Source organism: Sinocyclocheilus grahami, unplaced genomic scaffold (genome assembly GCF_001515645.1).
Source record: "Sinocyclocheilus grahami isolate Dianchi unplaced genomic scaffold, SAMN03320097.WGS_v1.1 scaffold86.1, whole genome shotgun sequence".
NCBI classification, from domain to species: domain Eukaryota; kingdom Metazoa; phylum Chordata; class Actinopteri; order Cypriniformes; family Cyprinidae; genus Sinocyclocheilus; species Sinocyclocheilus grahami.
In genome coordinates, this window is record NW_015505265.1 from 865,950 (window position 1) to 889,071 (window position 23,122).

The 23,122-nt window shown below is 36.8% G+C and overlaps 1 protein-coding gene across 2 annotated transcripts; it reads right to left on the minus strand.

Moving 5' to 3' along the window:
• Nucleotides 1-557: 557 nt before the first annotated feature.
• On the minus strand, nt 558-21,686 carry LOC107586823 (heat shock 70 kDa protein 4L-like). 2 transcript variants are annotated; one of them, XM_016274362.1, is made up of 19 exons: nt 21,365-21,686; nt 19,140-19,197; nt 18,894-19,034; nt 18,553-18,675; nt 18,362-18,461; nt 15,630-15,763; nt 15,286-15,530; nt 14,970-15,046; nt 14,724-14,875; nt 12,616-12,722; nt 11,193-11,326; nt 8,811-9,007; nt 7,256-7,333; nt 6,952-7,086; nt 5,533-5,658; nt 5,215-5,322; nt 3,237-3,356; nt 2,513-2,674; nt 558-1,486 (listed from the first exon to the last, which is right to left on the minus strand). In XM_016274362.1, the coding sequence occupies exons 1-19, from the start codon at nt 21,469-21,471 to the stop codon at nt 1,310-1,312; spliced, it is 2,481 nt and encodes an 826-aa protein (XP_016129848.1). In that variant the 5' UTR covers nt 21,472-21,686; the 3' UTR covers nt 558-1,309. The 2 variants fall into 2 exon arrangements, with proteins under 2 accessions (XP_016129848.1, XP_016129847.1); XM_016274361.1 differs by having other exon boundaries at nt 2,513-2,677.
• Nucleotides 21,687-23,122: the final 1,436 nt, after the last annotated feature.

Below are 23,122 nucleotides of genomic sequence, written 5' to 3' on the forward strand. Positions count from 1 at the left end.
ACAATTTTGACCCATACAATATATCGGCTATTGCTACAAATATACTCATATTTCAATGATTTACTGTAACAACACACACATATTCATGCTCACACATTCATGGCTCTTTGAAGTCAGTTAAAAGGTCACATGACTCGCAGTTAAAACAAAATATTTAAGCCTTTTTAGTAAGTGCTTTATTTTGATTATGTAAAATGATGTATGTATGTATAAGCATTTATTTGACATTTTTATGAATTAATATTAGCTTTACATGAACTCAGAACCCCCTCCAGTTCTACTGCAGTAATCCCAGTTTGGGAAACCTTGTGTTAAATTATTGTGGCGCATCAATTTAAAAATTGTTTGTGACTTATTGATTACTTAAATTAATGTAATGTATTTATATGAAAAATTGCACCATATTTACAAAATATATCAAATTTAAATAAATAAAAGTCCTGTAAGTGCTTCTAACGCTTCTACAAACCCTCCTGTTCTTGTTTAGATTTTGTGACTATAGAATTACATGTGAAATTCCTGGCACTGGCACAATCATTTAGATGGCAACAAACACATTCAGTCATAAAGGCATGTTTTATTATTTGTGATCATCAAACCTCAAGACTTGATATGGGACTGCATGAAAACTGGGGAAAAAAGGGAATGACCGGCTCAGAACATTCTACTTTCATATGACACTACGGAGCTGAAAGCAATTGAATTGCAATGTCAACAACAGGAGTGTACCTATATCTAAGCACCCATCAATTCAAATCACTAAAATAATATTTACAGGCTCTAGACAACACATCCTTTGGAAATGTATATATCAAATACAAATATAAACCATATATTTATATGTATTGCATACATATTTGCTAGTTTTCCCTCAATCTTATCGACTGATCTAACAGTATTTTGATTCATGTTCCCATAACAAGTTACCAAGTGATATGATTCACCTCAAGAATGCCTTTGGGTCTCCCAGAATGCATCACATTGTTCTAGAGATAGCTTTTTGTTAAGAGCGGCAGCATCGTTTCAGCTATTCAACTACATCTATTCTATATGATCCTACCGTGGTCGTCCAATCCCGGACTGCGTTTCCAATACAGCAGTAACATTCGAAGGACAGCCTGATCCGGTCCCTTAATAGGTACAAGAGAAAACCAACAGAGGAGCAGACTTCAACAAACAGATGCACAAATACAGCCAACTGAGTGGTGGACACAAAGAGAATGGTTCCAGCTATCGGTTCGGTGTAAGTAAATAGTGGCTTAAGTGAGAATGGCAGCAGAATCAGATGGTTGGTTGAGTGTGGAAGAGCTCAGTCCACCTCCATCTCTCCAGACGGAGGCTTCGTCTGCTGATTGCCTTTGCTGTCGGCACCTTGCTGTGCTGCGGGACCGTTATGTGCCCCGTTGTTTTGGTCTCCCTCTTCTACGGGCTCCTCAGTTCTGGGTTTGGGTCGATTGAGGACAGGATTGCAAACATCCTCTAATTCCTGCATTCCAACACAAAACAGATGGATTAATGTTTATATAAATGACTTTTTATTAAATGATGCAGTAGGTTGGGAGTGTTGTCAGCCAGTACCACAATATGAGGATTCTTTACAAAAGAACCAGACACAACCTGACAGTAACACATTGAGATCATATTTTGCACCACATCAAAAATAAATAAATAAATTGTAGTTTGCGTCGTTAAAAACTAATCTCAAAATTGTAACCACATTTCAAAATAATTAAGCATATTTTCCCCACAAATTGTCATGTATCATAATGTAAAAAAACAATCGAATTCCCACTACTTTAATGCAAAATATATACAACAAATATTTAATTTAATTATACTACAACATATAACTAGACAGAGTCTGTCAAAATAAAAGTCTTACTTATATACTGATATTTAAAGGATACTATAAAATTGAATTTGAAAACTTAACTTTAGTTTCGTTTTGAGAATTTATACATCAAGGTTGTATTTGTTTTGCTGCCTTTTATTTATGCAAATTTAAACAAAGTAAAAATAAAATTTTCCCCACAAATTTTCATTAAAATGAAAAAAAATATATATATATATACACATTACTTTAATGCAAAACTATTTACACATATTAGAAAAATAAAGTAAAAGTACCCCACATATTTTCATTACCATAATGTCAAATATCTCATGAAATATATACTGTAAATATTTAAATTAATTTATTGTTTTAAGTATTTATGCAATTTTTAAATAAAATCATATTACACTTTTTGTCATGATTCAGAACAATGACAAAAAAGACATAACAATAAAGAATTTTTGCATGCAAAGTGACTACCTGTCATGAAAATAATATATTTTTCTTTATGCAAAACATAATGTCCTTTTTTTTTAAATGACGCTTGGACATGATTTTGTGGGATCCACTCTTATCCATTATTTATAAAAAAAAACTGGTGTGATCATTCTAATGACAGGGCAAAATGTAATTGTGACGTGCAGCTTGACTGTATTTTTACTGTAAAAGTGCACAAACCTGAATCTTCTGAATGATCTCTGCTACTTGGACTGCTGGGTCTTGAGCGACTGTGAGTTTGCTCTGGGCGTTCATCTTTGCATTCATCCAGCCTAAAGCTTCACTCACACTCTTCTCAACAACATTCATCTCCTCAGCGCTCAAGTGCTGGAAGCGCTCGTCCTGCTGGTCAAACGGCAGACATGACCACAGCACAGCTCCCATTCATTTCAGTAAAATCATTTTCAGTGCTAAGCATTATATTATCTTTAAGTGCATCAATATTGATGACGATCATTAAGACGAATATGATCAATTGTAATTAATGTAAAATGTTCTTAAGAATAAATAAGCCAATCTAAACAATGCTAAATATTGCTGTTACAAACACAATTAATCTGACAAAGATGTCACCTTGTAATAACAACATAAATGACCAAAGAAACTGATACAAAGGCACATACAAAGGTACATTAAATAACTTGTAGATGGTGAAAAAAGTGTAAGTTATCAAAGTAATTAGGCCAGTAGATCTGTGCAAAGGAGTAATCCCAAATAAAACAAAATAATGTCTATAAAAAAGGAGGTTGCACATCGCTCCAAGGCTTATACAAACACAACAGGCAAGAACTGTGCTTTCTAGTTGCAAAAACAAAAGATTTCTGAATAATTTTCTATTAACAGAACTATACAATATCAAAAAGCTACATTTGTATCCACTGTGCCACTAAGCATTACAGCTTACCTTCTGTTTATACACGTCCACCGCCTTCATAAAAAGCTGAATTTTCTTGCCTAGCTCATCGAACGCTCTGGGTCGACCCTCATGCTCTCTGTACCGCTCTTCAATAGGCTCACCAAACTTCTACAAAAGACAAAGACAACATCCTGCTGTAACACATATTTCATGCAAATGAGTTTTTCATTTGACGAACTGACCCAAAACTTCAGCATACTTTTAAAAAAGTGAACTTGTTACAGACTAGGGCCGCACAATTAATCGAATTTCTCATCGTAATTACAATTACAGATGACACAATTACGTAACTGTCCATTGTCAATGCATATTTTTACTTTTTTTAGTTAAAAAAGAAACCAAAGCAATGTATAGCGGACATCAATCAATGGTATACAACTATTCAAAACATCATTCATTCAATATAAATTGTGATTAAATATGATTATCACAATTTATATTGAATGAATGATGTTTTGAATAATCAACAATTGTGATTTTTGCCATAATCGTGCAGCCCTATTACAGACTACTTTTTTTAAGACTAGTGTAATTTAAAGGCACAATAAGTCATTTTCGCCACTAGAGGGCGCATATTCAAAATAAACAGAGACAAAGGCGTAGTTTGATGATGGTGACGGAGTGTGGAATCATGGGAGTTGTGGTCTTCATCCCCACAGCCGATACAATCCGACGGGACTCGGGCAGAAATCATGTTCATGATGAGCTAATGATTCATTAACGTAGTAGAATGAAGCAGGGTGAGGCTGAAAGCCGTCGAAGCGAAACGAGACCGCTGAATGAGCGTGACACATGGCTCGAAAGCAGCGGAGCTTTTATTACGCCACAGTCGACCGCTTCCGCTCCTTCCGGTCGTGCGTATGTGGGGTAAAGCAGCGCTGTTTTATCATACTAGATACATTTGAAAGTTCTGTTATTATGCTACTCTGTGCGGTCATCACCGGTCTAATAAAACGCATTACATATTAAAGCGTCTTTGGTGTTTCCATGTTTTCTACAAAACAAAACCGGAAATCGAGGGGTTATGACGTCATTGGCAGGCGACACAATGACACTATGGACACGGTCCGTGTCACTAGTTAAAATTGCTTATTTCTCTGGATTTAAACATTCTTCGAAACATTTGGGATAATGTAAGTCAGCAAAATATACAACACTGTTCTAGTGATTTTTGGATATTTTAATAAAAAAATCTTACATATTGTGCCTTTAAGGGAATATACTTAAAGGGTTAGTTCACCCAAAAATGAAGATTCTGGCCCTCCCATAGACAGCAAGGGTCCTTACACGATCAGCGTCCAGAAACGTAGCAAGGAGATCGTAAAAATAATCCATGTGACATCAGGGGCTCCACCGTAATTTTACGAAGCTACGAGAATACTTTTTGTACGCAAAGAAAACAAAAATAACGACTTTATTCAAAATTGCGCCAGGGTGACGGTGAGGAGACGAATTGTTGAATAAAGTCGTTATTTTTGTTTTCTTTGCATACAAAAAGTATTCTTAAATGCTTCGTAAAATTACAGTTGAACCCCTGATGTCACATGGATTATTTTACCGATCTCCTTGCTATGTTTCTGGACCTTGATCGTGGTAATTACATTGCTGTCTATGGGAGGGTCAAAGAGCTCTCAGAATTCATCAAAAATATCTTAATTTGTGTTACGAAGATGAATGAAGGTCTTACGGGTTCAGAACGACATGAGGGTGAGTAATTAATGACAGAATTTTCATTTTTGGGTGAACTAACTCTGTTTTTGAAGATATACTTTCAAGATACAAGTGCATATTCACTTGCAATTAAAAATGTAGTTTTTTAAGCTCCAGAGATGTAACTGAATCACAGAATTAATAAATGAGATAAATCATGCAGAGAGAAAAATAAAATAATAATATAACAATGTATAATAGTGCAAAATGTCACAACTGTAATAAATATGCATGACCCCAACACTAAAGCACCTACTTTGAGTTCAGACAGTTTGTCCTGATAGATTTCTTTCTCCTGGTCTTCTCCTTCTTCATACAGCCAGTTCTCTGTGTCCTCAAGCATTATGGTGAGTCGGTTACTTTCCTGCAAAGGAAGAACAGCAACACACATACATAGTAAGTCTTATCTGAGCTTCATTTTGGTAGCTGAGAATTTATAATGTTCTGTTCCAGGTATAAAATGATTTGAGACTTTGTGAACTGCAGAACTGGGATAGATTATACAGAAAACAAAGCATAAGCTCCCTAGTGTCTTGAACAACAGCTCCACATAACAAAGAGATTATGTGCTCACATCTTCAGTGACATATCTCTCATAGATGCCACACAGTTTGTCTCGCAGGTCGTAAACATACTCCTCCACAGCATTTTTAGCATCGTTTCTCTCCTTCTCCAGCTTGTCCTGTATGATCATTGTTTTCTGGAAGAGAGAATGCAGTGAATATATATTTACAAACTGGATCATTGTAGCTTTTCACCCTATTAAGTCACAAAAATTCTCACACACTATAACTATCCAGGGTCACACTAGATTTATACAGTGTCCTTGTTGCATATTACATGTAGTATAGTATTAACAGTTAATTATGCATAATTACATGTAACTAACACTAAATCAAACCCTAATCCTAACTCTACAGTAAGTACATTTTTTAACTAATATTACTCAGTATTTAGCTTATACAAGCAAAATTACAATAAGCTATAACCTTATTCAGATTATAAATGAGACATCAAACATACCCTTATGAAAAATAACTGTGCTCAACTGTACTGAATGTGCATTTGTAGTGTACTTCAAATCTTAAAAGTGTATTTTTTAAAAACTGCACTTATGAGATTACACTTTCATCACTATCTGTCTTGAGAACATTTTTAGAAAGTGGACTTTGTTATAATAATACTTTAATTATAATTTAACTGTAGTGTTATTCAATATTACATTTAAAGTCAATACATTTTAAATGTTCTAAATTGCAATTTCATAATTACAAATGTGTATATGCAATATGTTATGAAACCTTATCAATATCTGTCAGTTTTGGACTAGGTGACATTAGACAAATGTAGTTTTTAATAAAAATGACAAAGACAAACATTTTCTGCTTTGGAATCACAAGCACAGATGAATTGTGCACAAAAAGACCAAGAGCGTACAGTATTAAGAAATTTTGTCAATTCATGATTTTTTGTTGACTAACAAAAATACAATAGCATAATGCTGTAATGCCAAAATTCAGCCTTGATTAAAGAGTTTTAACGTGTGAGATTACACAGCATTTGTTTTTTTTAAAGCTAAAGGATGAATTAGTAAGTGTAGGACATGACTCTAATGCCTAGAGCAGTGCTGTCGCTTCACTGGCGAAATGATCTACTAATATCTTTTCCCTGAGGTCTGAATTTAGCTCTGTCATGGATATTTAGGGCAAACGCTAAATCCCTCATATGAGTTTAGCAACACGCACAGTACAAGATACAGTTGGTTCAGCTGGCAAGTGTTATAAACAGTAGCTACCAAGAGACAGATATAGTGAGTACATATAAACAAAATGAATTCAGCCTAAAGTGCAGAAAATGGGGCACCAATTTGAGATGAGAATCAAAAATGCACTGGGTGGTAAAAGAGAGCAGCTTTGAGCTGAGTTAAATAAACCGCAACACTCCACATGTTCTCCAGGGAACTGAGGCAGACTGAAAGTGAATTATGACTTACTTCATATTCAACAAAGTTGTTGAGCACATCTCGATCCAGCTGTCGGGTGGTGTTGGCCAAAATGGGGAGATCAACACTCTTCACTTTTGACTTGGCTTTGCTACTGCTTGCACCTTGATCTTGTTTATCACCATCCTTTAAGAAAATAAGAAAATTTAAAAGATAATATACACAATTATCAAGAAACACGCAGATAGACAGACACAGACAGACAGACAGACAGATAGACAGATAGATAGATAGATAGATAGCAATAAACAGCATGTGAGAATTTATTTGCATATATTTTCAAGGTAAATTGTACCTTACTACCAGAGTTATTCATCTTTTCCTCTTCAGAGGGTTGTTCTCCTTGGCCTTCCTGGTCCACCTGCATTTTATTCTATTAACAAAAGTGTAAACACAGCATGAGTGATCTGATCCTGCAGCTTCACTGTCCACAAAATTCATTTTTAAAAGCTCACAGTGCTGAATATATTTGCTTGTTTTGAATATTCTTCATAAACGAGGACTATTGAACAGCTAGGGCTGAGAGCCATAGAGATCGCTGCGATACAGGCATCCTTCTGTCGCATTCCCAAAACAAACAAATAAGGTATTCTGAGGTATTCTGCTTTAAAACATCTTTACCTTGGCTTCATGTATTATTAGGTTGTGTAGCCTTGTGCAATAATATGTATTGTATTGCATACTTGAATACTACATACTGATACATTTACTAGTGTTTGATACATTTACTTTCAGTAGGTTTTTGAAATTAGTACTTTTTCTCATTTCTAATTCTTATTTATTCCACAAGGATGAATTAAATTGATCAAAAGTGACAGTAAGGACATTTATAATGCTGCAAAAGATTTCAAATAAATGCTGTACATTTCAGTTTTACCTAAAAATATTGATAATAACATTGATAATAATGTTTATATAATTAGAATTATTTCTACAACAATAACAATAACATTATATAAATAATAATTCAGCTTTGCCGTCACAGGAATAAATTAGATTTATACAGTTTTATAAAATTATCTATACAGTTATTTTAAATTGTAATAATATTTCTCAATATTACTGTTTTTACGGTCTTTTTGATAAAAAAAAAATGCAACCTTGATGAGTCTAAGGTGCTTTCAAAAACATTAAAAATCAATACCAACCAATATTTTAAATGGTAGTGTATTAGATTTTTTTCTAAATATATACACAATCTGTTATTTGGGAACATTGATTTTAGGCTTCTCATAAAAACAATCCAAATGCTTGAAACTACTTTTTAGACAAATATAAATGATGCATACATGCATACATCTTGCATTACTTTAATACAGTGCACAGTATATGTACTGATTGATTGATGTTCTAATTGTACCCGACCAGAAACTTACCTTCCAGCATATTAAGATATTTTAGATTTTGGCCTAATTTAAAAACTGCTTTGCCAAATGACAGCTGTTGATGGCATGTCAGAACCCAAGGAAGCTAATTAAAGTAACCCCTAACGCAAGAATGACAGTCCTCCTCTTCTAGGACAGAGGTGTCATTTTCAGTGCCAAGCGCAGTGAGCTTAATTTAGTGACAAAGAGCAAAAACACTCTTCTGGTTAGAACCCCAATGCTGTGCCTGTGTATCTACTCGTGTTTCAAGAATCAAAGAAAGTCATTCAGGTTTGGAACAACAAGAAGATGAGAAAAATGATGACAAAATTAGCATTTTTGGTTGAACTAATCATTCAAATATTTCTCTTGACAGTCTCATCGTCAATGGAATGGCAAAATTCCACAAAATCAGAATTAGATTCATTTTAAATTAAACTTCTTTATCTAAAGAATGAATACATTTTGCCAATCAGTGTCTCCTACCTGTTCCTCAGGCCTGCCCTCATTCTGTACAGTCGGTTCTGTGTCCATCTGCACATCCTCTGCCTCTCCTTTCTGCTTCTCTATCAGAGAGGCACTGGACACGCTGAAGATGCCGTGCATGTTCACACGCACTTTCACCTTGACCTTTGAACTGTCCCCATCAAGCTGCGGCATGACATTCTGTATGGTGAAGCGGCCTGACCGCAAGATGAAAAGCATGCTAATCAGAATCAGAATCAGACAGTAATACTTTTAGCACTTTCTTTCAATCGATCCACATGCAAAAATGCCACCAAAATGAACAAAAATGCCCCCCAAATTGGAAAAATTGTCCCTGCACAATTAAACTAAATCTATTAAAATGGTCGTGATTAAAGTGAAATGTGAAAATGAATGAAAAGTGTCAAAAAAAATACTATTTATACAGAAAATAAGTAGTTTTCCTTCACTTTAAATTGTACGCAAAACTCTGTAAAAATTACTAACAATATCTATAAAATAAACAATTTGGCTGTTATTTAAGTATTATCAACACATTACAGTAATTCTCATTTTTTATACAGAAAAACACTGTATTATTTATAGCGTATTTTTCTTAAATTACATAGAAATGTATATAGAATTACAAAAATAATGGCGATAATAATAACTAAATAATATAAGTCATACAAAATGGCCAAACAAAACATGTAAAATTAAAGGAGACATATTATGCCCCTTTTTACAATATGTAATATAAGTCTTAGGGGTCCCCAGAATGTGTCTGTGAAGTTTCAGCTCAAAATACTCATTTATTATATCATTATATTACTATTTTGAGTGGAAGCAGAAACATGCTGTTTTTCGGGCCTGTCTCTTTAAATGCAAATGAGCTGCTGCTCCCCGCCCCCTTTTCCAGAATAGAGCTGCGCCATTACAGCTCGGACCTGCTAAAAACATCTGTTATGGTTCTGATTATCATGTTTATCGCGCTGAAATCATGCGTTTTAAACCATAGGAGCTTAAACTTCTGATATACGGTTCTCTGAGAGCACACATCCGAAGCACACGCACAGAAAGCAGCTGTCACAGCATGTGAGTACTAAACGAAGTTCTCATTCACACACAAGTTTACGTTAAAAACACACATGAGTTACAAAAACAGTCGGTTATGTCTGTGAAGGTAAACTGCTGGGAAATAAATCGTTTATTTTAAATCTAAATAGTGTTCTGTGTTCGTCTGTGCAGACAAAGACAGAACAGTTAGCAAGTTTTGCTCAAACTTTCGCCATATCATTAGAACTAGTACACCGTTGTCGCTTGCGAAATCAAATGATGGCGCCATGGGTGGAAACTTACAGATTAAGGGGCGGTAATATTGTAATGAGATCCCTTTGTCACGTCACCAAGGGAGCGAAATCAGACGCGCTCGTCTTCTCAGACACTTGCAGAAAAAGGCTTACCAAAACAAAGTTACTGGGTTAATCTTTTTCACGATTCCTTGGTTGGTAGATGCACCGGGAACCTGATTATAGCACTTAAAACCTGGAAAAGTCTGATTTTCATGATATGTCTCCTTTAAGTAAAATATCCTAATTTAAATAAAGTGCAAAACCCTTTACAGAAATTTGTATTAAATGTTTTATAGAAGAAAAAAAATGTGTTACTTTACAGGTATTTCCTAAACAAACAAACACCTTCAAAACCGGAAATAGTTTTGGGGAAAATATTGCCCCATAAAGGAAAAGTTTAAAATATCCTAATATAAATAAAGTGCAAAAACCTTTACAGAAATTTGTATTAAATGTTTTATAGAAGAAAAAAAATGTGTTACTTTACAGGTATTTCCTAAACAAACAAACACCTTCAAAACCGGAAATAGTTTTGGGGAAAATATTGCCCCATAAAGGAAAAGTTCATTTCTGACCCTGCCATATGGGGAGTGTATTAGGCCCTCACACACTGACATACATTACACTCAGTATGAAGAGGGTGTATGATGTGGAGGGAATTAGAGCTTTGGGGACGTCATGTCTCAGTCCTAATTACCTGGCTGGTAGGTGTATTTTGACACCTCTGTGACACTCCCCTGAGATTAGGCCTGACCCTAACCCACTTCAGTTAGTGTGTTAAAGATATAACAGGTGCTCGGACACAATGGGTCACAATGCTGAGGGCATTCTTAATCAAATGAGGCCATGAACGACTATTTAAGGGTCCCCTGGGCTTCGCACCAGAGTGATTAGTTCTCATTTTGGTCGTAAATTAGGCTAGAGCTGACTAAAACTCAAAGTCAGTCATTCCATACTGATTCCTATAGAAGTTTAAATAAAGTCTGGTTTAAGAATGCCATTACAGAATGTAATCAACATGATACTGAAGATGCCACACAATAATACACACCTATTCTGCTATCCGGATAGGGCAGCTCATGTGGAGAACTATAGAATGCTTCCAGGTCAAAAGGTTCCTTCTTGTGGAAGGTGATGGCTTTGGAGAAAGGTGCTGCATGGTTCTTACTGTACACCTCACATTCCCTGAAGACAAGAAAGGTTTTCATTCTTAGAGTCACAATGAAATCAAAAATAACAGTTTGTATTTCTTTTGTGGAATATTTATGATCAATCATTTTTCATTTTTTTAATAATTCATGTGCCCTCATAATCTTTAATCAGACAAGTTTCAATATCACCCACAAGCAACCTGTCACTCACGTGTGCAACAGTTGCAGCAATTAGCAAACAAAAATGATGTACCAATCATTTCCTTTTTTCCTTATTTGTTTCATTTCTATTTTAATTGTTAGTAGTAGGGATGCACGATATATTGGCCACCATATCGGTATCGGCCGATAAATGTTAATTTGAATGTTATCGCCATCGAACCGATAAGAACATTTTGCCGATATATTAAAGCCGATAAATAATACATTATTTCCTGCAGAGACACTTCAGATGCGCACTGTTCGTCATGATGGTTTTTAATTGCTTGAAATATTATTGGAATCACTTCGCCTGATTTGACCCATAAGAATACATTTTGATGGTATAAATTAATGTATTAATTCAGTGATGCAAAAGTGATGATTCAGTGATGATTTTTTTTTTTTACTTACATTTTTAGGTTACTATTTTTTCAGTGTACATAATACATATCACTGCAAAAAAAAAAAAAAGCTTTATAATCTAGCATATTTGTAGAGTTGACAGTTCATGTCAAAAACACATCCCACAAAATTAGGCATGTGACGCTTGCTATTAAAAATAGGTTAATAGATGGATGCATTTATTGTTAAGATTTATATAATATAAGATATAAATTACCCCAGCTATGCAAATAAATACACTATATATTTTTAATTTCCTGAATAAAATGTAAGTAATGCTGCCACACTGCTGAATTGTTTCATTGCTACTGTACATGGCTGCTTTCCAGTGGTTTTCAGAACATTACTATGCATTTGCTAGGATGATATGGTTGGTTGCTAGGTGCTTGCCTGTTGGTCTGTATTATTTTCTCATGCCTAGATGGCTTGGGTCCCTTCTGCCATGTAAGTCTTTTTATGGCCCACCAGGTGCAAATCAAATTGTGATTGCCAAGAAATGTAATATCACACCTCTCCGCACTAAGCCGCATGATTGGATGCATCATTCATTGAAACGAGTTATTTGCTGATTCTTGAGGTTGGTGGTTTGTTCAAAGCCTGAACTTAGTGAGCACAACAAATAATCACATTGTAAAGAGAATTATTGGGACACAATATACTTAATGCAGATACCTGCACTGGATTCAGACAGTATAAGGGTTTAAATGTGAAGGCTCTTACCCGACACTTTCATCTGTCGGAGACTTCCAGCGAAGAGTAATCGGGAAGGGAACTGCGTCTGTAATGGAGAACTCTCGGACTTTGAAGGCTGGAGACAGGATTGCACACTTACCACACACACACACACACATACACACAAAAAAATAAACATTTATGATATACAAGCAAAAGCAGTTACATAAGCTGTCCTACACTAAATAGGGTATTAGTGTACGGAATCAGAGACAGCGTTGCATGGTATTCCATGCATGCATCACACAGATTTCATCTTGTTTCTACACCTCTCCCACAGAATCCTCAGACTCCCCAGGGAACTGGCACAAGTATTGTTCAACTGTTCTGTATCACACTCTCACACCTCTGCTGTTTCTGTGCTGATATCTATAATGCCTGTTATCAAGGCCATTTTAAGTCCTATTGATGGATTTGTTCACATTATGGTCTTTTTTAATAGGGCTTTATGAATTTTATGTCTTTAAAGGAGACCTATTATGCCCCTTTTAACAATATGTAACATAAGTCTCAGGTTGTCCCCAGAATGTGTCTGTGAAATTTCAGCTCAAAATACCCCACAGATCATTTATTATATTATTTTGAAAAATGCCTATTTTGAGTGGAAGCAGAACACTGTTTTCATGCGTCTCTTTAAATGCAAATGAACTGCTGCTCCCCGCCCCCTTTTCCAGAATAGCGCTGTGCCTTTACAGCTCCTTCCTCAGATACGCTGCTAAAAAACATCTGTTTGGTTTTATCATGTCTATCATGCGTTTTAAAGGTTTAGTTCACCCAAAAGTGAAAATTCTGTCATTAATTACTCACCCTCATGTCATTCCAGACCCGTAAGACCTTTGTTCATCTGTGGAACACAAATTAAGATATTTATGATCAAATCTGAGAGCTCTCTGACCCTGATGACCCTCCGATTTTATAAAAAATATCTTATGTGTTCCGAAGATGAACGAAGGTCTTGCGGGTTTGGAACGACATGAGGGTGAGTAATTAATGACAGAATTTTCATTTCTGGGTGAACTAACCCTTAGCACACATCTGAAGCCCGCACACAGAAAGCGGCTGTCACACGGAATGTGAGTTCTCTTTCATGTCTTATTGCGCTTAAACTGTCAAATACACACAAGTTAATGTTAAAAACACACACGAGTAACAAAAACTGTCAGTTATGTCTGTGAAGGTAAACACCTGGGAAAGAAATTGCATGTTTATATTAGATCTGTATGGCAGCAGCGTAATATACAGTAAATAAATCAATAAGGCTTGGACTCTAAATGTGACCCTGGACCACAAAACAAGTCTTAAGTCGCTGGGGTATATTTGTAGCAGTAGCCAAAAATACATTGTATGGGTCAAAATTATTGATTTTTCTTTTATGCCAAAAATCATTAGGACATTAAGTAAAAATCATGTTCCATAAAGATATTTTGTAAATTTCCTACTATAAATATATCAAAACTTAATTTTTGATTAGTAATATGCATTGCTAAGAACTTCATTTGGACAACTTTAAAGGCGATTTTCTCAATTTTTTTATTTCTTTTGCACTCTCAGATTCCAGATTTTCAATCTTCAATATTTTTCTCGGCCAAATATTGTCCTACCGTAACAAACCATACATCAATGAAAAGCTGCTTTGAGATGAGGTATAAACCTCAATTTCATAAAATTGACCCTTATGACTGGTTTTGTGGTCCAGGGTCACAAATGGTGTTCTGTAATCATCTGTGCAGCCAACATGCAACATGCATGCAACAACTCAACTGTGCATGATGCTTTGCTCGAACGTTCACCATGGCGTTAAAACTCGTACGCCGTTGTTGCTTGTGAAAACCCAATGGCGGCGCAGTGGGTGGAAACTTGCAGATTAAGGGGCGGTAATATTATAATAAGATCCCCTTTCTACATCACGGGGGGGGGGGATCTGTGCGACTCGTTTTTTCACAAGTTTGCAGAGAAAGACTTACCAAAAACAAATTACTGGGTTGTTCTTTTTCACGTTTTCTGGGTTGGTGGATGCATTAGGGACCCGATTAAAGCACTTAAACACTGAAAAAGTCAGATTTTCACGATATGTCACCTTTAAGAGTCCGTCTTACCTGTAACGCACATCCACGTGCTACAGCCTCGTCTGCGTTCAGTGTGGTGCTGATGTCTTTACCGAAGAACTTTGAGATTCTCTCCTTTATGGCCGGGATTCTGGTGGCTCCGCCCACCACCTCAGTGGCATAGATCTCGTCTCTGCTAAGCTCTGTACCAGGACGAATGCAAATTAGCAATGGATTTAAATTGTACATTTGTGGTGACTGATTCATTGGTGAACTGGGCCATCGGCTGCTGCTTACTTGATTGTTCCATGACCGATTTCAACGGCGCCTCCACTCTCATCAAGAGATGAGCACACATCTCTTCAAACTGAGGCCTGTGTCCAATCAGAATGACATGTTTCTGCTCAAACCATCAATCCAACTATTTTCTATTAAGCCTGAAATTTTTCATTTGCATATGTTTCATTTCCCAACACTTTGCACCTACTTACAACAGCCAATAACATTTCTAGTATTTACAAAAGAGGTTATGTGAACGCTGAGGTAAAAGTACTTCAGTAATCTAAACTCTATGCTAATTTTGTGGCAAAACTTTAAAATATAATTGAATTACCTGTTCATTTTCCCATGGACATCAATGTCATTCATGAAGCACTCGATGTTGAGAGGGAGATCAGAAGAGTTTGCACTCATGAGTTTCTTCAGTTTCTCACACTCCTGATAGAGCCTTAGAAGAGCTCTTGGGTTGTCTTTAACATTGAGTTTGAAACGGTTTTTAAAGTCTTCGCAGAAATATTCCACAAGCATTTCATCAAAGTTGTGTCCGCCCAAATATGGGTCAAATGCTGTAGCCAACACCTGAAAGAAAGATAATACCTTTGATAACAGCTTTGTGAAGGATTAAACATAATTCTTTGAAGTAAATATATCCCATAAAAAGATATGAATAACACAGACCTTCAATTTTCCCTTGTTAAAGGAAGCTATGGAGACTTGATAAGATGAGTGCCCAATGTCAACAAACACAACATTACGGGGTTTCTCCTCTGGGTTTGGCAAGTCCTGTTTATAGATACCGTAGGCCAAGGCCACTGCAACAAGAATAGCAAAAAATAAAATTCCAGTAGGAACTTTTTAAATGGAACACGCTCCCAAGCCAAAAGTTCCGACTCGGAATCTTGGAGGAATCACAACAACTCCAACTTCAGAATCGAATATGTCTGTTCAGTGCATCAACAGAAGAGAAACAGTAGTAATATATTGTTTATTTAACACTTATGTTAGGCGGTGTCTCAATAAACTCAGTGGTGCACACACAGTACTATCCAACCTCTATTTGTGGACATGATACTATGACATTATCTGTGCAAAATACCACTTTTTATGTATTTTTAATCAACTGGTAACATTGTTGCTAACAATGGACGCATCCGTCTTGGTTTTCTGACTTCTCTACTGGAACATGGTCTACTTGGGCGCAACGTGATTCTTTGATTAAGAATTTGTGGCCACAATTATTATTTTTTCCTTTTTATGATAATTTTTTCCTTTTTTATGATAATAACCAGCTGATACATTATTCCTTACTAACTTTGGCTGGTTTCAAACTACTGCAGGGGCGCGGGAAGATGTTTTCGGTTGGGGGTGCTGTGTGTGTCCGTGTTGGGTGAAGGGGGGGGGCTGCTTCACTTACGTCAGTGCTCGTGCTGGGGCTGGTGTTGTTTGGATGCCGATTTTGGAAAGTTTTTGCTGGGATGGGCATTTAAAAAAATCTGAAATTCGCTTTTGCGCCATTATCTCTTTGTATTAAAGTTAATCTTGTTCGCATTCTGTACAGTTCATGTCTGATACCACGCGCCAGCGTCACGTGTTCATGAGGATTAGGCTAATCATCCCATATAGAAAACATCACAAGTAAAATTAATCATGTTTATAAAGATAAACATGGGTTTATTATAGCCCACTTACAATTTACATTTCAGAGATCATTACAAATAAATTAATAAATGCTAAAACTGAATAAATTTAAATGAACAAACTTGGCATTGCATTTGCAACCATGTGAAAACAGGGAGTGCTGCAGCCTCCTCAGCACCCCTACTTCCCGCATTCCTGAACTACTGAGTTACTATGAACATTAAATAGCCTATTTATGATGACTTATTTTCTGTAGTAGCTAATATCCTACTTGAAATTGTTGCCATGAAATGGCTGAAGGAGAAGTTAGAAGTAAAAAACACTCTACACAGTTATTAAAACCACTTGTGCATTACATAAACAACTGTTTAGTTACCCAACAGGGAACACTAGCCAACAGCAGTATTACTGCAAACAGTTACTATGTCAAAGATGTTGAAAATGACTAAGAAAACATCATTACACAAGGGAAGGAAATTGTAATCACTTGATTCATGAATCATGTTTTTGTCAGTCATCACACATTCATTTTGCTTCCGCAACACCCTCACACATTCAGCTAGATAAGGGGATTGGCAACCTAAGAAGGGCTAATTATTGTCATGACAGCAATGACGAGAGAGAGAGAGAGAGAGAGAGAGAGAGAGTATGTATTCATATTATATATAATGTGTATTCATTTTATTTAGTCATTAAGAGTTAATATCATGTTGAAATCTCTAACACATGTACAATATGCAAATCAACTTTTACAGTAAATCTGCATAATAGGCATGCAGCCTGTTTTATGTAGTTAAAATTTTGATTTGTGTAGTTAGTTTTTCAACAACATGCAAACTGTAAAAAGTGGTACCTCGCATTTGTTACCCTAAAGGGATAGTTCACCCAAAAATTAACGTTTGCTGTTCATTTACTCACCCTCAGCTCACCTTTTTACATAAACCATGAGAAACCATGAAAACTTTTATTTTTATATTTAAGCTCTCGGTTAATGCATGCTCGTATAAGCAGCTCATCTTTGGCCCAAGTCTGAACTGTTTCCTCAGTTCTGTTACTGTTGGAGGAACTGAAGCACTGAATGAGTTGGCAAAAACCGGCATCATAGGACCATATTATTTTGGCTCCTTTTGAGTCACAGTGACTGTTGGAAAACATCCGAAAGTGAGCTTTGATTGAGTAACTTGTAGATCTATGCTGCTTTCAGAAGGTTCTGTCTGATTTGGTGAACTGGTTCAACTAGAACCAGTTCAAAAGAATATTTTTTTTCACAAACCGGACATCTGAGGCTTTGGATTTCAAGTAATTATGTTGAAAATAATGTTCTTGAACAGACTGATCATTTTGCTTCATAAGACCTTAATATATTGTCACAAGCCGCAGGTATTAATTAGTTTCCTGTATATGATTTTATTTTATTTTTTTGACTCTCACGTGATGGTAGCCATTGACTTGCATTTAAGAATCACCAAGGACCATAGTTTCAGCTAAAAATCTTCTTTCTACTAAAGAAAAAAGTCACCTACATGTAAATTAACAGCAAATTTTCATTTTTGGGCGAACTATCCCTTTAAAGAGCTATTTCTACCTGATTTAATGCATAAACATTAGTTCTCTTGGTATAAATCAGTGTATTTAGGTTGACTCATGGATGTTAAATTATATTTTTTATAAAAGCAGTTAATTTGGATGCTACCATTTTTAGGTTATCTTTGTCTGTTTAGTTAGATAATGACAACATAAAAATACAAAATCAACAGCTTCATTTTGCTGACCTGCTGTTGTGTCATTAATTAGCCTCAAGCAGTTCAGCCCAGCAATCTGAGTTGCATCCATCAGAGATCTCCTTTCTACATCCGTAAAGAAGCTAGGGACCTGGAGAAAAGCCAAAGATGTCAAAGAGATGACAGCCATGTCAAGAGTACTACTGGAAATATGCTAGGTTCAATGATTTAGAAGCACTCACAGATATCACACAGTCCACCACAGGCTTCTTCAAGGCGTGCTCAGACGTTTCTTTCAGCTTGGTGAGCAACATGGCAGTCATCTGCTCGATGGTAAACACCTTGTCCTCATTCAGATAACGTACCTGTGGCCATGCAAATGTAAGACAATCTCTTAACATTCTAGAAGTTTCACACTATTGCTTTTTGCAATGTTCTTGAGAACACTGGATTCCTGAATCATTTAATATGCACACAACTATTCATGTTTTGCATGTTTTTGTCCAAAGCAACTTACATTTTGGCACGGTGATCTACAATAGCAAAACAATTTTCAAAGTGATGGCAAAACACAGTATATCACCTTTATTCCAGCGCTGCCATTGTCCAGTTTGTGAAGGCTGTAAGGCAACTTGGATTTTTCCCCTTGAACAAATTGGTCATTGAACGCTCGACCGTGAAACTTCTTAAAGCCGTGAACCGTGTTCTTAAAGTTAGTTATGATCTGTAGGGGGCATGTTTATTGGTTAATATCCCACCTAATTTCATAATTAGCAAACATTTCAAATGTTAATAAATTAGAAAGCATGAAATGAACAGCCTTCCGTACCTGACTTTTAGCAGCATTTCCAATGGTCCGATTTTTAGAGGCCAGAGAAATGCATGCTCTGTTGGAAAAGATGACATGTTCATAAATGTACCATACATTGTGACGACACCCTCCATATTTTATTTCCAAACTGATGCATTATAGAACATGGATGTGCAGGGTATGGATCAGCACCTTGGACAGCGTCTTCACTAGTGCTCATCACAAGTCTTTTCTGAGTCGCATACCATGTTATGGTGTGAAATAAGCCTTTGAGATATGAAAAAAGCATATCAAGACTGCTAGCAACTAGAGGCCTTCAATATAATTTCTTATAAGGTGACTTCTGCTTTTCATAACCACTACTGTATAGATCAGCACCTTGGACAGCGTCTTCACTAGTGCTCATCACAAGTCTTTTCTGAGTCGCATACCATGTTATGGTGTGAAATAAGCCTTTGAGATTTGAAAAGGCATATCAAGAGTGCTAGCAACTAGAGGCCTTCAATATAATTTCTTATAAGGTGACTTCTGCTTTTCATAACCACTAGAATTATGACAGTGAAAATTATTAGTAGAATTAAACAGGCTACCAACTGATTAAGCTGTTCAACGTGTTCAATCTATGTTTGAGATTCAACCTCATACTTCTTCCATTTTTTCACAAAATGTGTGATTTCTATAGTAGCAATCAATATGTCAACATCAGATACAATATTGTGTGAAATATTAATTCACTTTAATAGAATGCATAGAATGAGATTACAGGATGTTTCAAACTCATTTTCAGACCCATCTATTGGATTGTCACTACCAGAGAGAAAATGTTTCATAGATAGATATATAGATTTTCAAAAAATCCCAAACATTTCCTTTACAATTGTGGACTTGTTTAACTCATAACAGGTCAAATGCATAAAGAAGACCTTAAAACAGGGCTGTCCAAACTGGGTCCTGGAGGGCCGGTGTCCTGCAGAGTTTAGCTCCAACCCTAATTAAACACACCTGAACCAGCTAATCAAGCTCTTACTAGGCGTAGAAACTTCCAGTCAGGTGTGTTTAGGCAAGTTGGAGCTAAACTCTGCAGGACACCGGCCCTCCAGGATCGAGTTTGGACAGCCCTGCCTTAAAAGATAACTCACCCCCAAAAAAAAGAAAAGATAATTCTGTCACCATTTAATCACCCTGGTCTTTTCAAAACTGTACCGACTTTCTTTGTTCTGTGGAACATAAAAGATCATTTTTCTCTCTGGATATAGCCTAGAAACAAATTTTTTATAATATTTTTATTCCATATATTAACTGACATGAAGTTATGGCGTGAAGACTAATGGTTTTTAGTCGTCATACAATGTCATAATTTCGATCACATTCTAAAAAAAATCAAATGAAAGCTACATTTGTGTAAAGACCATTCTAGTCATCATCTCTGATTAATTTCAGTGCAAATGTTGCTATATTAAAACCGACGGCAGGTGAAGTTGTGGGACGTGTTCTGTCCCATTATATTTCAAGGATCAGTGTCATCTGTACCTGGTGCTGCAGGAGAAACTGAGGATGCGCTAACAACAGAATTCGATTCGAGTAAGCCCCGCAGTGACCCCCTACAACAGCTCAATTGTGATTTCCTTTCGGATCAACTGTCCAAAACCGAGTCTGTGAAACATTTCCAACAAAATATCTAGTTTTACAGCATTTCATTTGGATTGTATGTGCTGCCGCGCCCAAACGAGAGAGTGTGGATTTGTCGACCGAACAACCTGCACGACCCCGCGGTCGCAGTCTCGTGGACTCCCCCCATGAAGGGTGTCAGATTAAACCGTTCGCGTGCACTTGTGAAAAGCCAAAACAGTCATTCTAATCCATTTCACAAGCGACTGGATGTGTGAAAGACCGGTGGGAACTACACCGTGCGTGTCTCTTGCTCACATTATCAAATAGGGACTTCTGCGTCCTCGTGATAATAAGCTAATTGGGTAAATAAAAACACAAAACAGCCTACTTTAGCGTTCCTCTCAGACGCGTTTCAGGGCGTAGCAAACACTGACAAGACTCGTACAGCGGTTAAACTGATAGCACTCGGTGAATTTCATGCAAAATGGAGATGCGCGGAGGCTTAGCATCTTTCGGACAAAGTCGCAGGAGCAAAATGCACTGGGTCGGGAACACGGCCAGCTAGGCAACAGCAAACGTTGCGTAACAACACACACAGCATCCTTTTACAGGGATGGCAATGCTATACTTACGGAGTGCATCTGTCACTGTATTCATTTGCAATGGTTTCAATGCCGCCGCTCCTGGCAACCGCGATGTAACAGTTCTGGAAACCCACATCAATTCCCACCACAGACATGTTCAGTCCTTATTTCTTGATTCTTGACACCTCCGGTCCAGTTTTAACAGTGCCGCTGGGTGAGAACACAACACCCCCTATTCTACAGTGTGTGCGCTAGAAGAATTACTCGCTATTATGTAAATCGGGCTTTTTATAGATAATTCTTCCTCTCTAATCCTGGCAGAGAACGCTTCTACTGCATTCTTGCAGCCTCCACTGATATTGTCAACCGGCAATATGGGTAACCCTGCGCATTTGTCAAGAGACTGGAAATCAGCCAAACCCCGCCCACGGACGGTTCTGATTGGCTACTGGACGCCAACCAGCCGTTCGATTGGCGCGGCGTCCCAGATAAGGACGAAGAATCTAGAACCTAGCATTTTTCCGTCACTGGGAATGACCGTGCAGTTAAACGAGCTATGAGAGAGTCAGGGGTCCATCACTGCATGTGGTGATGAAAATAAATAAATAAACAGGAATTATATTAATAATAAATGGATATGATTAGCACCGCCGTCTTTATAATCGAAAGCATCAGACTGCAACTGATGGGAGATTGCTGTTTTCATATTAAAGGCGTTGCCAAATGGGTTTATTATCTGGTGATTAAAATACATACATACATAAAAGGTTATATTTAGCACTGTCAACTTTAAAGTCGAAAATATCTGAGGGGAGACTATTATGGTAATTCGTTGCCAAATGGGTTTATTATTTGGTGACAAATAAATAAAGTATAGATTTAAAGGGTTAGTTCACCCAAAAGTGAAAATTCCCCTGTGTTTTACTCACCCTCAAAGCATCCTAGGTGTATGTGACTTTCTTTCAGACGAATCCATTCGGAGTTAGATTAAAAATTGTCCTGACCCCTCCAAGCCTTTCAGTGGGGGTAAGCGGGTGTTGGTTGCCAACAGTTCAGAAGACGTGAAATAAAGTGCGTGCATTCGTAATAAAACGTCCCTCACATGGCTCCGGGGGGCGAATAGAGGCCTCCTGTAGCAAATCCATGCATTTTTGTAAGATAAATATCCATATTTCAAACGTACCGTATTGGCCCGAATATAAGACGACCCTGATTATAAGACGACCCTCCTTTTTCCAGACGTACCTTTTGGAAAAAGGCTTTTTAAAACCCAAATCTTGTTTTTTCTCAGTAAAACACATTTTGTCTTCAGTTATTTTCATATTGCATATTTTTCCTAGTTTAATTTTTGTTTTGAAAGTATGGTAAAAACTGGTCAAATGTACCAACAATCACGTTTAAAAAATATACCCTTTTTGATATACCACTAAAAAAAAAACAAAAAAAAAACGGGTAGCCCATCTGAATTAGGACATTTAGGCTATCCATCTAACAGTAGCCTACCAAAATCTTATTAACAGTAGAAGTTCAATCTTACTGTAGTCTTCAAATCTGGGTACTGTCTTACGTTTTAAAATCACAAAGGGAGTTTGGTGCCATCAGGCTAACGTGACAGTCAGGACTCATGCAGCTGTAAGCTTTTCTTTAGTTTTTACTCGAGATCTTTACAACACGCTTTACATTACGCACTTCACGGCACACTCGGTTTATGCGTATTTGCCGCCACCTATTGTTGTGGGTGTATTATTGACATGTCAAAGTCTAGACCCTGAATATAAGACGACCGCGTTTTTTCAGATGTATTTC